This window comes from Coregonus clupeaformis, chromosome 10 (assembly GCF_020615455.1).
Source record: "Coregonus clupeaformis isolate EN_2021a chromosome 10, ASM2061545v1, whole genome shotgun sequence".
Classification (NCBI taxonomy): Eukaryota; Metazoa; Chordata; class Actinopteri; order Salmoniformes; family Salmonidae; genus Coregonus; species Coregonus clupeaformis.
The window spans coordinates 31,431,213-31,446,401 of NC_059201.1; the positions used below are offsets into that span (position 1 = coordinate 31,431,213).

Here is a 15,189-nt window from a genome sequence, read left to right on the forward strand (position 1 = left end):
GGAACCAAAAATCTCAAATTTGGACTCCAGATCAAAGGACAAATTTCCACCGGTCTAATGTCCATTGGTCGTGTTTCTTGGCCCAAGCAGGTCTCTTCTTATTATTGGTGTCCTTTAGTAGTGGTTTCTTTGCAGCAATTCGACCATGAAGGCCTGATTCACACAGTCCCCTCTGAACAGTTGATGCTGAAATGTGTCTGTGACTTCAACTCTGTGAAGCATTTATTTGGGCTGCAATTTCTGAGGCTGGTAACTCTAATGAACTTATCCTCGGCAGCAGAGGTAATTCTGGGTCTTCCATTCCTATGGTGGTCCTCATGAGAGCCAGTTTCATCATAGCGCTTGATGGTTTTTGCGACTGCACTTGAAAAAACTTTCAAAGTTATTTAAATGTTCCATATTGACTGACCTTCATGTCTTAAAGTAATGATGGACTGTTGTTTCTCTTTGCTTATTTGAGCTGTTCTTGCCATAATATGATTGGCTCACAACTGATTGGCTCAAACGCATTAAGAAGGAAAGAAATTCCACAAATTAACTTTTAAGAAGGCACACCTGTTAATTGAAATGCATTCCAGGTGACTACCTCATGAAGCTGGTTGAGAGAATGCCAAGAGTGTGCAAAGCTGCCATCAAGGCAAAGGGTGGCTATTTGAAGAATCTCAAATATAAAATATATTTAGATTTGTTTAACACTTTTTTGGGTACTACATGATTCCATATGTGTTATTTCATAGTTTTGATGTCTTCACTATTATTCTACAATGTAAAAAATTGTAAAAATAAAGAAAAACCCTTGAATGAGTAGGTGTGTCTAAACTTTTGACTGAAATATGTTTTTATTTCATAGTCATTTCCTATTTTTCTATTGATGTCTACCCAATGTGGACCTGACATATAATATTTTTAAGGTTTTGGAAATTGAATGTTCACTATTTTGGGCTTTGGAATTTCCATTTAACAGCTCTAAAATCATTGTAATGTCATTATTTCATAATGCATTAAAAATTATAAAATCGAAAACCGTGATTGTTTTTTAATAATTGAACTGAAACCGAACCGACCTCAAAAAGCACTAATCGCTGAGCACTAGCCGCCATACAATTAGGACTATAATAATGGTGTCCTAGTTTATCTAACCATGCTGTCCCAGTTTACCAAACGCACACTGAAAATATGGTTTTGGCTCAGTGTACACAAATGGGTGTCCTTGGAATATGATATCAACATGTGTCATTTTTGTTTGATTAGGAAACATCTTGAGGATTTCAGAAATGTATCATGTGTTGGGCTAATATGTTGAACAGATGTCATGTGTTGGGCTAATAATATGTTGAATAGATGTCGAAAGAGGTTACAGGAGAAGGAATTCAAAAAGTGACCAATTTTTCAAATGTGTAAATGTTCCTTACAAGCCAGAATGTTTCATATAATTACATTATTCTACCAGTTAGACAAAATATCCACAGGAAAGTATTGTTTAATTAACTTTTTAGAGAGCAGATATGTATATGGTTCAGAGGTAAAATTCGTTTTATATTGGATATTCAGTTTTCTCTCGTCATAGATTTTACATTTACATTTTAGTCATTTAGCAGACGCTCTTATCCAGAGCGACTTACAGTTAGTGAGTGCATATATTTTTTTCTCTCTATACTTTAAACACAAAAGCACAAGCATGTCAAATTCTGTGAGTATGATGATAAAGCAATGATGGACAGGTTGAGACTACAGGCTTGGCGTAAAAGAGGTTAACTTTCTAGACAACGTTGCATCGACATAGAAATAGAATGCATAGACATGACAGTGTTCTGTTCCACAACAGATTGAGTCTATGCACTCTATTTCTACTTGCAAAGCACGTAGCTATTTAACCAAGCATGCAATGACAATGAAAATGATATATATTCATTCAGATTTCAATCTTCAAAAAAATCATCAAATCATTTATAAAAAGTGTGGATTGTTGCCACTGCCAACCTCTTGCTCTTGGTCTTTAGTGGGCCATAGGCTTACATTCTAACCATCTGCCTGATGGGGGCGCTTTCCTCCGTTGAACATAACTGTATTTTCTGTTGTGCTTGCAAAAGGTCGGCAGGGGGCAGTGTAATCAAAATGTCTCAGGTATAAATGCCTACTGAGAGTGTATTCTCTCCTCTCTGTACCTTCATCTACATTTATGAAATGTGAAATCAAATCCCTGTTAGCCATCCAGCATGATTTACTTAAACCATGTTTGCTTTGCACTCAATTGCAATTTGAGGCCAGTGCAAATGAGCCTACCTTTTCACATTGCCTGTGCAGTCCTGTATGGGAAATGTATAGAACAGGGATTTGTTTTCTCCTGTTAAGTTCATTCACATAATGTAGATGAAGGAACGGATAGCATTATGGAGCAACATTTCTGCCTGCCAACCCACTTGCACTCTTCTTTTTTATAGTAAGCAGATGCTCCTCCTCTCTCTACAGTTGGCTTCGATTCCTCTGTTTTCACCTCAGCGTTTAAAATCCTTCTCTGACCTGGTCCTCTTTGTCTCAGGATTTCTGATTACATTGTTTTCTTATTTGACTTATCTGATTGTTTTTCCATTAGCCTTCCTCTGTCATGTCATCTAAGATGTGAAACAACATACATTTTGCATTATACACTGAGTGTACAAAACATTAAGAACACCTTCCTAATATTGAGTTGCATAAGGGATCATAGCTTTCACCTGGATTCACCTGATCAGTCAATGTCATGGAAAGAGCAGGTGTTCTTAATGTTTTGTACACTCAGTGTATATTTGCACTTATTTATATATATTTTGTATATTGCTCATAGTATATGCAGACATTGACAAGTGCATGGTATTTTTTAAGAATGCATATTATGGTATGAGTAATGGAAAAGGTAGCAGGGCAATTCCACGATAACGTAGTTATGCTGAGACTGATTTTTCACTTTCAAATATCAAAGTTGAACAAAACACACAACTCTACACACAAGGACTACTTTGAACAATTTACACAGAAATTATAACAAAAACACATTTACTCGAAGAACTGTGCAGATGCAACGTTTGGTAATAAAATTATGGTAAAATCTCCCTCAATTATTTATGCAACCCATTTTTCAAAAACTGTTAAATAACTGCCCCGAATTAAGATTCAAAGAGGTCTGCAGAAAGAATTGGGTGTCAGCTATGACATGACACCTTGAAAAATCTATTTTGGTTATTGAACTACAGTAAGTGAAGTGGATTTACACCCGGTAACAGAATTACGGTAATGGAATTACATCATGGGTCCCTGTACTACAAAGAAATGCATAATTATGGATATGAAAGTCATTCTCTTCATGGTGATGTATCCTGAATAGGTACACAAAGGTAGAAATGTGCAACATCATCCTTTGCATACAGTGCATTCGGAAAGTATTTAGACCCCTTCACTTTTTCCACATTTTGTTACGTTACAGCCTTATTCTAAAATTGATTAAATTCATTTTTCCCCTCATCAATCTACACACAATACCCCATAATGACAAAGCGAAAACAGGTTTTTATAAATGTTGCAAATTTATTACAAATGAAAAACAAAAATACTTCATTTACATAAGTATTCAGACCTTTTGCTATGAGACACGAAATTGAGCTCAGGTGCATCCTGTTTCCATTGATCATCCTTGAGATGTTTCTACAACTTGATTGGAGTCCACCTGTGGTAAATTCAATTGATTGGACATGATTTGGAAAGGTACACACCTGTCTATATAAGGTCCCACAGTTGACATTGCATGTCAGAGCAAAAACCAAGCCATGAGGTCGAAGGAATTGTCCGTATAGCTCTGAGACAGGATTGTATGAGGTACAGATCTTTCCGAATGCACTGTTTATGGGTATTCTACACACTGGCAATTATTCTAATGAGCTCCGCCCACAAACAAGACCACATTTGGTTAGTCCGGACCAAATCTGAACCAATCATAGACGTCTGTTTCACAAGTTTGGACATCACAGTACAGCACAGTCGAGCACAGTAGAGTACAGTACAGTACAGCACATCACAGTAGAGTAGAGTTCAGTACAGTACAGTACATTATAATGTACTCTACTATACTGTGCTTCACTGTACTGTACTGTACTGTACTGTGCTGTCCAAACTTGTGAAACATAGACGTCTATGATCGGTTCAGATTTGGTCCGGTCACCTATCATGGACGTCTATGTTAGTGCCAAATCAAGGCTGGTCTGGACCGAACCAAAAATCAACGTCTATAGACGTTGAAATCAAGGCCGGTCCAGACCAGCCCAAAAAACAAAGTCTGTGGATGTTGAAATCAAGGCCAGGGCGGACTGACCAAATTTGAACTACTTTTCAACGTCCATGGACATCCTGTGTCGGTCGGTGCTCAGTAGGTGTGGATGTTGGTTACAGTAAATGGAAAGAGCGGGAGCTCATGGGTAGGTGTCAGTAAGAGCTGGGAGAGGTAAGATTAACTGGATAGAGAGAGGGAGGGATTGTCCAGACTGTTTTCACACTCTCGTTTTGACCACCAGATGACAGAAAGAGAAGGAAAACAGGTATGAGCTGAACATAACAGTATACGTGGAAGAGAGGACAGTAGCAGGTGACCCAACTGTGGTTTGTGACTACTATGATTTCCCATTGTAGCCCATTCAATTGCAGTAATTCCATTACTGATTTTTAGGTAATTCTGTAACTGATTTGCTAACAGAACTACACGTTTTAATCACTTAATAATTCATAAACCAAAATGTATATCAGTAAAAACACTATAATTGGTAGGTCTACCTTTACTTGTTACTTCTGTGAACTTTCATTACCCTCCCTCATGAGGGAGAGAAATTAGAAAATATCTTAAAGATATGTGGGTTTTTGGTAACAGAATTACAAGGCACAAGGCAATGTTTCTTAAACTTATAGAAGGCAAATCATTTCTCCAAAACGAAGTGTTGATATTAGTTGGCAGGGGTCATTACTTCAACATTATTGTGTTTTGGTGTATTTCTAATACATTTTAATACTTTTTCTGGTAGATTTTTCTAAGACCCCTTTTCCATCAGTTTGACCAGAAATCAAAGCCATTAACTATGCCTAATTTTGTACATGGAAAATGGTTGAAAAAAAGATCTATGGCTTAATTTCTCAACAAATATAGACTCTTAGCTTTCATTTGACACCCAATTGGATATGCTCCTTTGAACGTCACATGTTGGTGCTCATTAGTCCTTTTACATTGAAATGACCAGCATTACTTTGCCTTATAAAATTATGATATAGAAATTAAAATATATACAGGTTAAAAGTAATGACTAAATGTTCCACCCTTAAATATAGTTGTGAAATGTTCTTGTTTTAAGTATGATTAGTACTTTCTTAGTAGTGACTAATTATTACACTCCGAAACTGTGTGAGATGTGTTAGAATCTACTACCTGGTAATGTGTGAGTGTAGGACCAGTAAAGATTATGACATTGTGTTACTATTTAGCAATGTGAGTAGGAATTAGACCAGACAACAAAGGACAAGGAGAACTGTCTACAGACAACTGAGAAACCAAGATAAAGAGGCCTCCCAATTTAGGGAGGAGAGAGACTATGATAAGAACACGTGTGTGTGTATGTATGTGTATGTGTATGTGTGTGTGTGTGTGTGTGTGTGTGTGTGTGTGTGTGTGTGACCTGATGGTCAGGAGAGCAGTTTTCAAGTGGAAAACTACAACCCGCCTAAAGCGGGGTGGGATTTTGTATGACGTGTGTGTATAAAAGATGGACTCTGAAATTGTGATAACAGAATTCTCTGAATAAAGACCTGGCTATTGCACTGAGGCTCTGTCCGTTTCTTGATCCAAAAGCCTTACAACCTTTTGGGAGACGCACAGAGACACTGAAATAGTTAGTTAATACATTCTCTTAACAAATTACTAGTAAAACTCAATCTCAATAAAAAGAGAAGTGAACCTGTCTGATACCAGTCATTTTATTTTGTTTTTTTAAATATGTCAAACATATCATGATGACAGAACGTTTTGTGAAAGGCAGATGATCAGGCATCTGAACAAAACATTTTCTGAATTGGAACATGCATTAAGCATGTTTTTCATTGATGGAGGGTAGTCTTAGCTGGAGAATAGATGTTTTAATTGGATGACTTGTGTTATGTACAGACAGGTTGGGGATTGCAATGGATTTAGCGACGGAAGAAGATCAGTTGGACTGGATAAGCTTAGCAGTGATAGCTGATAGTTTGTCAGGAACAGCGAGTAAAGACTGTAGGTTTACTTCTTATTATATGTACATATCTTCTTCCCCACATAATATATTTGATAAGGTTTCCAACATTGTAGACCTACCTGAACCCTATAGCACACAGACAGCTCCTATGTGTGATATATGAACCACCCAGCACCTTTACCTGTATTTTCGAATACGACAAGCATGTAACCCTTTTAACCTTTACCATCTTCACATCATGTTGTTGCTGATGATTATTATAAGCTATTCACCAAACAAATGAACATTAAAATATGCCTCCTTCCGGATGGGAATGCAGCACAGACAGGATTGTTACACAAGGTGAGGCATCCTCACCCTAGGTATCCCACTTAGCAACTTCCCACTATCCCTGTTAAGAGCCTTAGGCATGTTTCTGGAAAGAGCTGAGCAGCTAAAGCGATTACTACAGGTCACACAAGTCGAAAGTCCCAAGGATTAAGACAAAGAAGGCAGGAGAGGGTATGAGGTGAATGGGATGGTAGGGAGGGAATGGCTAATTATATTGACCTTCCAAGGAACTGAGCGGTTACACACAAATATTCAAGTACATTACTTTCACAATATGCCATTTGGAGTTTATAATGCAGCAAACCTTTATGATTGAGGTCTATTAGATGATGTTATCTGTGACGTGGACACACAAGCAAAAAAAAAAGTTAGGTGTTAAACAAAATTCCTCTGTCAAGCTACTCACTATTGGCCAAATAGATATGCACATGCAACTAACATTTTAAAAATATGTTAATAGGAGATTTGCACAACGAATGTCAGTTATGTGTGCAGATCTCATATTAAAACATTTATAAGCTTATGGTTGTTCAAGAACTGCAGGTAAAGAAAAATAGTGTGTGTCTTTGAGCATTTGTAGGCTATGTGTGTGAGAGGGGGCTGTGTGATGTGCTAGGGAGGAGAGTAATTAACCAATTAACTACTTAGCCAATTAACAAATGAACATACTTAATAACATACTTAACAGCACGGTACGCTAATAGACGTCAAAGGGACACAGTCTTATTTATTGATTTATTTGCACAAAAAGAAAGACAGTTTGTACACAGTTAGAAAAAACAACAGTATGTGTGGGAGGGGTGAAAAAAGGCCAAAATGCTTGTTGAGTAGCCTCCCCTAGTGGTCATAAATCACACAGAGTTAGCAGTGTGGACAAATAAACAAACTAGACAACAAAAAAATCAACTAGATGCAAAAGAGGTAAAATAAAATCTAAGCAGAAAGTCAAGCTACTGGGGGTGTAGAGCCTGATTACACATCTTGTCCATATGGCTTCCTGAGTTTCAGTGAACAAAACTGATATCTTTAGTTATCACAATTAGAAAAGTGAAATGCATCTTAATGTTTTCTGCCAAATTGATTGTTCATATTTTCCACAGATGAAGCTTTGGAATCTTTTTTATCCAAACTTTGATAGGCTTTGGTTGCCTAAAATCGATACAATTTAATAATTCTTCATTTGACATACATTTATTACATATACAAGACTAGCATTGTTCTGAGATTATATTTTTTTCTGAGATTATTTTTTATATATTTTTTCTGATTTTTTTCTGAGTTAAGATTTCATGTATATTCTGTAAAAAAATATGAAATAATAATTTTATATCCTGTTATTCTGTTTTTGCCCCTGCCCTTTAAAGCGTAAATGTACCTTCTCAATAGGTCAGTAAACCTTCTCAAGCCAAGTGCTAAACAATCAAGCCTTGATACCTTAATCAAATCAATGTATCATTTAATTAGCACAAATTAAGCCTTTCCAACGTAAATTCCAAGAACTCTGGCATGCCAGAATTAGACCTTTAATTATGGTGACGCACCTGTTAATTAGCTAATGTGTTAATTAATGAGATTGTGGAAGTGCCTGCTGAAGCACCTTCAGTAAAAGGAGATAATAAAGGTTAAAGGTTGAGTAAGCTGTTTTTTAACATTGCAGGATGCATTACTTGCCAACAACTGCTGCAAATCCCCAAAAACGACATCACATTTGGAAGTTTCCTTTCCTTTCTTGTCTAACTAAACAATCTTGAATCTAGCAAAGAGGTTTTGTAGTTCAGAGTAGTGATGTGCAGTTTGCGAACGATTCATTATTTTTGAATGACTCATTTTACAGACTTGATAGTCATGATGAGTTTTCCCGAGTGACTTGTTGATTTGAGTAATTCGACGTGCTGGCTGCAATGAATTCTACAGAAGGATTAAACAAATTGCAAAAATCTCTGAAGCTGGAGACACTTATCTCCCTCACTAACTTTAAGCATCAATTGTCAGAGCACCTTACCGATCACTGCACCTGTACACAGCCCATCTGAAATTAGCCCGCCCAACTACCTCATCCCTATATTGTTATTTATTTTGCTCATTTGTACCCCAGTATCTCTATTTGCACATCATCTCTTGCACATCTATCATTCCAGTGTTAATACTAATTGTAATTATTTTGCACTATAGCCTATTTATTGCCTTACCTCCATAACTTGCTACATTTGCACACACTGTATATATATTTATTTCTGTTGTATTTTTGACTTTGTTTTGTTTTACCCCATATGTAACTCTGTGTTGTTGTTTTTATCACACTGCTTTGCTTTATCTTGGCCAGGTCGCAACTGGTTTACCTGGTTAAATAAAGGTTAAATAAAAAATTTAAAAAAATTAACATGCGCTTCTCATGCTCAGCGTCTCCAAAGACGTGCTCCGACCACTGTCTGTCATATGTGTGCACAGGAAAATAGATAATTCTGCTCCCAGTGCTTAGGAGAAAAATAAATGTTTAGAACTGATAATTGATCGCATGGTGCTGGAATGAATGCAGTTAATTGATTATTGAATGTTATCGATGGACACAGCTTTGTAGAACCAAAACATACACAGCCTGCCTCTGCTTAACAAACTCAAACTTGAGAATGAATCGTTTCGGGGGCTGCTGCAGATCGCAAACGATATTGTACTAATCTCCCTCACGGCAGTCAATCAATTGCATTCTGCCAAGAGTGTTCACAATCTAGGCCGGTTGCAGCAGCAACTAGACCTCATTTCAAGGTATCAAGAAAGTATCTTATTTGTATGCCTAGCAGTCACAAATGTACATTGTTTGAAGCACACTTTTATAAGTCTCAGTCAAAAATGACAGCTCAATGGTGAACAAGAGGCTTGTAGGATCATGATTCTGAGGTCCTGCATGCTCTGGGCATTCAGAATCAAATGAACGAAATGAGTCGAAAGATTTGTTCTTTTGACTGAAGGAGTTGAAAAGATCTGAGTCAGTAAAGATAGCCGAACTTCCCATCACTAGTTCAGAGTTCAGTATTTATAGTGCCTTTGGAAAGTATTCAGACCCCTTGACTTTTTCCACATTTTGTTAGGTTACAGCCTTATTCTAAAATTGATTAAAAAATAAAATAATTATCAATCTACACACAATACCCCATACTGACAAAGCAAAAACGTTTTTTTTAAAGAAATTTCTGCTAATTTATAAAAACTAAAAACGGAAATATTGCATTTACATAAGTATTCAGACCCTTTACTCAGTACTTTGTTGAAGCAGCTTTGCCAGCGATTACAGCCTCGAGTCTTCTTGGGTATGACGCTACAAGCTTGGCACACCTGTATTTGGGGAGTTTCTCCCATTCTTCTCTGCAGATCCTCTCAAGCTCTGTCAGGTTGGATGGGGAGCGTTGCTGCACAGCTATTTTCAGGTCTCTCCAGAGATGTTTGATCAGGTTTAAGTCCGGGCACTGGCTGGGCCACTCAAGGACATTCCGAGACTTGTTCCAAAGCCACTCCTGCGTTGTCTTGGCTGTGTGCTTAGGGTCGTTGTCCTGTTGGAAGGTTAACCTTCACCCCAGTCTGAGGTCCTGAGAGCTCTGGAGCAGGTTTTCATCAAGGATCTCTCTGTGCTTTGCTCCGTTCATCTTTGCCTCGATCCTGTGTAGTCTCCCAGTCCCTGCAACTGAAAAACATCCCACATCATGATTCTGCCATCACCATGCTTCACCGTAGGGATCGTGCCAGGTTTCCTCCAGACGTGACGCTTGGCATTCAGGCCAAAGAGTTCAATCTTGGTTTCATCAGACCAAAGAATCTTGTTTCACATGGTCTGAGAGTCTTTAGGTGCCTTTTGGCAAACTCCAAGCAGGCTGTCATGTGCCTTTTACTGAGGAGTAGCTTCCGTCTGGCCACTCTACCATAAAGGCCTGATTGGTGGAGTGCTGCAGAGATGGTTGTCCTTCTGGAAAGTTCTCCCATGTCCACAGAGGAACTATAGAGCTCTGTCAGAGTGACCATCGGGTTCTTGGTCACCTCCCTGACCAAGGCCCTTCTCCCCCGATTACTCAGTTTGTCCGGGGGCGGCCAGCTCTAGGAAGAGTCTTGGTGGTTCCAAACCTCTTCCATTTAAGAATGATGGAGGCCACTGTGTTCTTGGGGACCTTCAATGCTGCAGAAATGTTTTGGTACACTTCCCCAGATCTGTGCCTCGACACAATCCTGTCTTGGAGCTCTACGGACATTTCGTTCGACCTCATGGCTTGGTTTTTGTTCTGACATGCACTGTCAACTGTGGGACCTTTTATAGACAGGTGTGTGCCTTTCCAAATCATGTCCAATCAATTGAATTTACCGCAGGTGGACTCCAATCAAGTTTTAGAAACATCTCAAGGATGATCAATGGAAACAGGATGCACCTGAGCTCAATTTCGAGTCTCATAGCAAAGGGTCTGAATACTTATGTAAATAAGGTTTCTAAAAACCTGTTTTTGCTTTGCCATTATGGGGTATTGTGTGTAGATTATTGAGGATTTTTATTTATTTAATCCATTTTAGAATACGGCTGTAACGAAACAAAATGTGGAAAAAGTCAAGGGGTCTGAATACTTTCCGAAGGCACTGTATTTAGCTTTGTTTGCTAGCAAGTTTCTCACACTGGCTTTAGCCACGGCCCAAGGGGCAAGCAGGCCTGCCAGGGCAAGTCCAGTGGGGTTGCCTAGCAACACATGCCTTGGCACGGAGGCAACTTCAGTATAGTGCAACAAATTCCCATTTTTGTATTCGTCCAAAATGGATCGGGCCGGCCAATGTTTTTTGTACTTGTGGCTGGATCATATGTTAGGGCCTGTATTCCTCAAACTTGTTATCGATGAGAATTACTCCTAAGTGGCAAGGTTTTTGGACAATTCTCAGAATCATGAAATTTCATATCAATCTGAATTCATAATGGAATAATGCCTGAGCGTAAGAGGAGTTATATACAGTATATGCCTGTTTTTTGAGTGCTCCAACACCTGTTTACCATGAGTCCTTTTCCTTGTTAAGCCCTATCATTAGAGTCCTGTCATTGTTGTTAAGCAGCCCTCCTACTTCTTTTGCTCGCTCAAGCGTGAAGGCCTATACTTGAATTATACACTGAATATATGCCTCTTGAGCCAAAAAGGTCCCCTAAATGGACAGAAACATTGTCCAGGAATTCATTGGACAGAAAGCCCAAGCACATGAGCAGAAGGTTATATTGCAAACATTAGTTAGCCTAAAACTAAAGATTGATCATACAGTCAACACTCTAGCCAACATTTGAGGTAAACATTAGCAACTACACTTCCAAGTAATTCACAAATGTTTAAAGGTTACAAACAGTCAGGACAGCTGTTGTAAGCTTATTAGATAAACACCAAAGACCTCTATGTGAACAATTTTTTAATGTTACCCTATTTCAATTGTTTGTGCGATTCAGTCCTCTGTTTCTGAAGAAAGTGCTGATGGCACTGCAGGATAACTCCGTCAAAAGCATTTATGGATAAGTCCCTAAAGACCAAGACATCCAGCACAAAGCCAGAGTTAAACCAGCAGAGCGCGGATTACAAAAGGCTGAAATTCGTACCATTAGCCGGCTTAACAGCATTGGAAAGAAGATTAGCTGGCTGCAGTAACACTGAACTACTATCTATGTAAATGGGATCATCCTTATCATCCAGGTTTTTGTGCACGGAAAGAAGATTACGTTCAGGGACTGTGTCTTATATACATGTGCAGGTGTGTGGTTGTATGAGAGGATGTGTGTGTTGAGGAAATTACTTGAAATCCTTCATTTGAGGGTGGGGCACTGTGATATCACTCTTAAGGCCTTATAAAAGTCCACTTAGTTCCCCACCAGGACATGCGATCAACCTTCGAGTTCCTGAGGTAGACACAAGGCAATTAACGCATTTTTAATTACTTTTTCTTCTTTTTATGCAATAGATCTTTGCAGTTATAGGACCTTGGTAGTGGGGAAACAAATTATATAAAAAAAATTGGTTATCAAATAAGTTGAACACAATGAGGTCGAATGCTCGCCCCGTGGAGCTCCAGGAGGGATTCTACATCCCTATCGCGCTGGATACCAACAACATCACATCACTCAGCCCCTTCCTGGTTCCTCAGGACCACCTGGCGGGCAGTGCTATCTTCTATGGCATGTCATTTTTCATGTTCTTCCTATTTGTTGCCGGCACTGCTATCAACGTCCTTACCATTGTGTGTACTATCCAGTTCAAGAAGCTGCGATCCCATCTCAACTACATCCTGGTGAACTTGGCAATTGCTAACCTGCTGGTGTCCATGTTTGGGTCCTCCACCGCCTGCTTGTCCTTCGCTAACAGATACTTTATCTTGGGATCAGTTGCATGCCAGTTTGAGGGATTTGCAGCTACTCTAGGCGGTAAGGAAAATATATAGTTTACAAATACTACAACTATGTGCACAAGTACATCTGAACATCTTTTGTATTGTCTTAATAGACAAGCTTAATATGTACAATTTGAAATTAATGGATTGGTGTTACACATTTCTTTTCATGTAGTAATTTCACATCTATTTTGACAGTTTGTATGCTTCAATCCTTTTGTAAATTGATAATCTGTAGCAGTGCTTTAGCAATTCCTCATAGTAAAAAGGATATTCACATCTCCCTATAAACCATTCATGTATGTGCTTTTATTCTCTGTGTCATTGCAGGTATGGTGAGCTTATGGTCTCTCTCAGTAGTGGCGTTTGAAAGATGGTTGGTTATTTGTAAGCCAATCGGTAACTTTCAATTCAAGAGCACCCATGCAATAATTGGCTGTGCAGTCACTTGGGTGTTTGGGTTGGCTGCCAGTCTTCCCCCTCTGTTTGGCTGGAGTAGGTCAGTGTCATTTATCACTCCTATCTCTCTATCTCTTTCTCTCTCTCTCTCTGTGTACAGAAATCACATACGCAAGTTCGCACACACAAATAATTTGGGTTTGTACATGTGATACAACAATTGTGCAACACTGTTCCTGGTTTTGAAGGTGAGGACTGTGATCTGTTCTCTTCCCCAGATACATTCCAGAAGGTCTCCAGTGCTCCTGTGGACCAGACTGGTACACCTCAAACAACAAATACAACAATGAGTCCTATGTGATGTTCCTCTTCTTCTTCTGCTTCGGATTCCCATTTAGTGTAATCGTTTTCTGCTACGCCCAGCTGCTCTTCATGATGAAAGCGGTATGTGCAAGTTACACAGAGGAAGAGATCCTTTGAATTAGTTGCTAACATGGGCATTGTTAATCACTGTGTAGTCACATACATTTTTAAAAAACAAGTTTATTGTCATATAGCAGCACATATTTAGTTACAATACAAGGATTAACATAAGATATAATATGGTAATCTAAGTAAAGACAAGTGGAATTAGCTAAATGTATACGAAAAAGCATACATGAAAAAGGGTAAATGGTTCAAAGGAAAGGTAGGAAAATAAACATTTCAAAAACACTAACAACCACCCTAATGAATTACAATCAACCTAGCTACGTTTTAGATTGAGAACATGCTTTCTTCTGATTATTTTGGAATCTATCCATGTCATAGTGATTATTAGTGGAAGCCTTGTGGTGAGACACAGACATCGGTAGGCTGCTCCTACAGCACTGGAATCAGGCCCTCTTTGTCTCCCCGCACAGGCTGCCGCAGCACAGGCAGACTCTGCCTCCACCCAGAAGGCAGAGAAGGAGGTCACCAAGATGGTGGTGGTAATGGTGCTGGGCTTCCTAGTGTGCTGGTTGCCCTACGCCTCCTTTGCCGTCTGGGTTGTACAAAACCGTGGTGCACCCTTTGATCTTCGATTGGCCACCATACCTTCCTGCTTTTCCAAGGCCTCCACAGTCTACAACCCTCTCATCTATGTCTTAATGAATAAGATGGTATGTTTATAGTTTTTAAGTGTCTTGTGGAAGGGTATTCTTTGGATCAATTAACAGGTTGAATAGTTACTTTATTACCATAAATAATTTGTCTTTCTTTATTGTGCCACTCACATATGATTTCATCTGACAATTTTCATCTGATAATTTTCATATGATCATTTCCCCCCCTCACACCCATCAGTGATTTTTTATCTTCCTCCTCACTTTCAGTTCCGCTCATGCATGATGAATTTGCTGGGATTGAAGTCCGGGGATGATGAGGAAGCATCATCAACATCATCAGTCACTCAAGTGTCTTCTGCTGGTTAAAGAGGGCATCTCTATTTTTATTTTACTTGATGAACTGTTGCTACTGTATGATCATTTGTATATTGTAAATAATATTGAATGTGCACTCAACAGGATGTTTTGTCCTTGAAGGTGTTGTCAAAAATATGTGGTATGATAATCTTATAAGAGTAGCTATAACAATTGAAATGCACTAAAGAGAGATAAGAATAAATGCACACCCCCGCAAATTTTATTTTGCTCATTTATTGGTTTGGGTGTTTGTGTCTCTATGCAAACTTCACTTATAAACACTTGACATAGTGTGCATTATGATGCATTGCTTCAACGTGGTACAAAACAAGACAATAAAACACAAAATGAATATTTTCAATGTTTAAGTGGGTAAATACATTTTGCATAGG

At 38.7% G+C, this 15,189-nt stretch overlaps 1 protein-coding gene across 1 annotated transcript; it reads left to right on the top strand.

The window, feature by feature from the left end:
- Positions 1-12,481: 12,481 nt before the first annotated feature.
- opn1sw2 (opsin 1 (cone pigments), short-wave-sensitive 2) lies at positions 12,482-14,945 on the top strand. The gene is made up of 5 exons (XM_041887770.1): positions 12,482-12,987; positions 13,284-13,452; positions 13,631-13,796; positions 14,255-14,494; positions 14,708-14,945. Exons 1-5 carry the CDS (start codon positions 12,606-12,608, stop codon positions 14,804-14,806), a joined length of 1,056 nt encoding a protein of 351 aa, XP_041743704.1. The 5' UTR covers positions 12,482-12,605; the 3' UTR covers positions 14,807-14,945.
- Positions 14,946-15,189: the final 244 nt, after the last annotated feature.

What these genes read in the sequence shown, in the direction of transcription:
- opn1sw2 (XM_041887770.1), top strand. Translation starts at nt 12,606, where the DNA reads ATGAGGTCGAATGCTCGCCCCGTGGAGCTCCAGGAGGGATTCTACATC. An exon ending in TGCTCTTCATGATGAAAGCG is followed by an intron (nt 13,797 to 14,254) that starts GTATGTGCAAGT and finishes CTCCCCGCACAG; the next exon opens with GCTGCCGCAGCACAGGCAGA. An exon ending in ATGTCTTAATGAATAAGATG is followed by an intron (nt 14,495 to 14,707) that starts GTATGTTTATAG and finishes CCTCACTTTCAG; the next exon opens with TTCCGCTCATGCATGATGAA.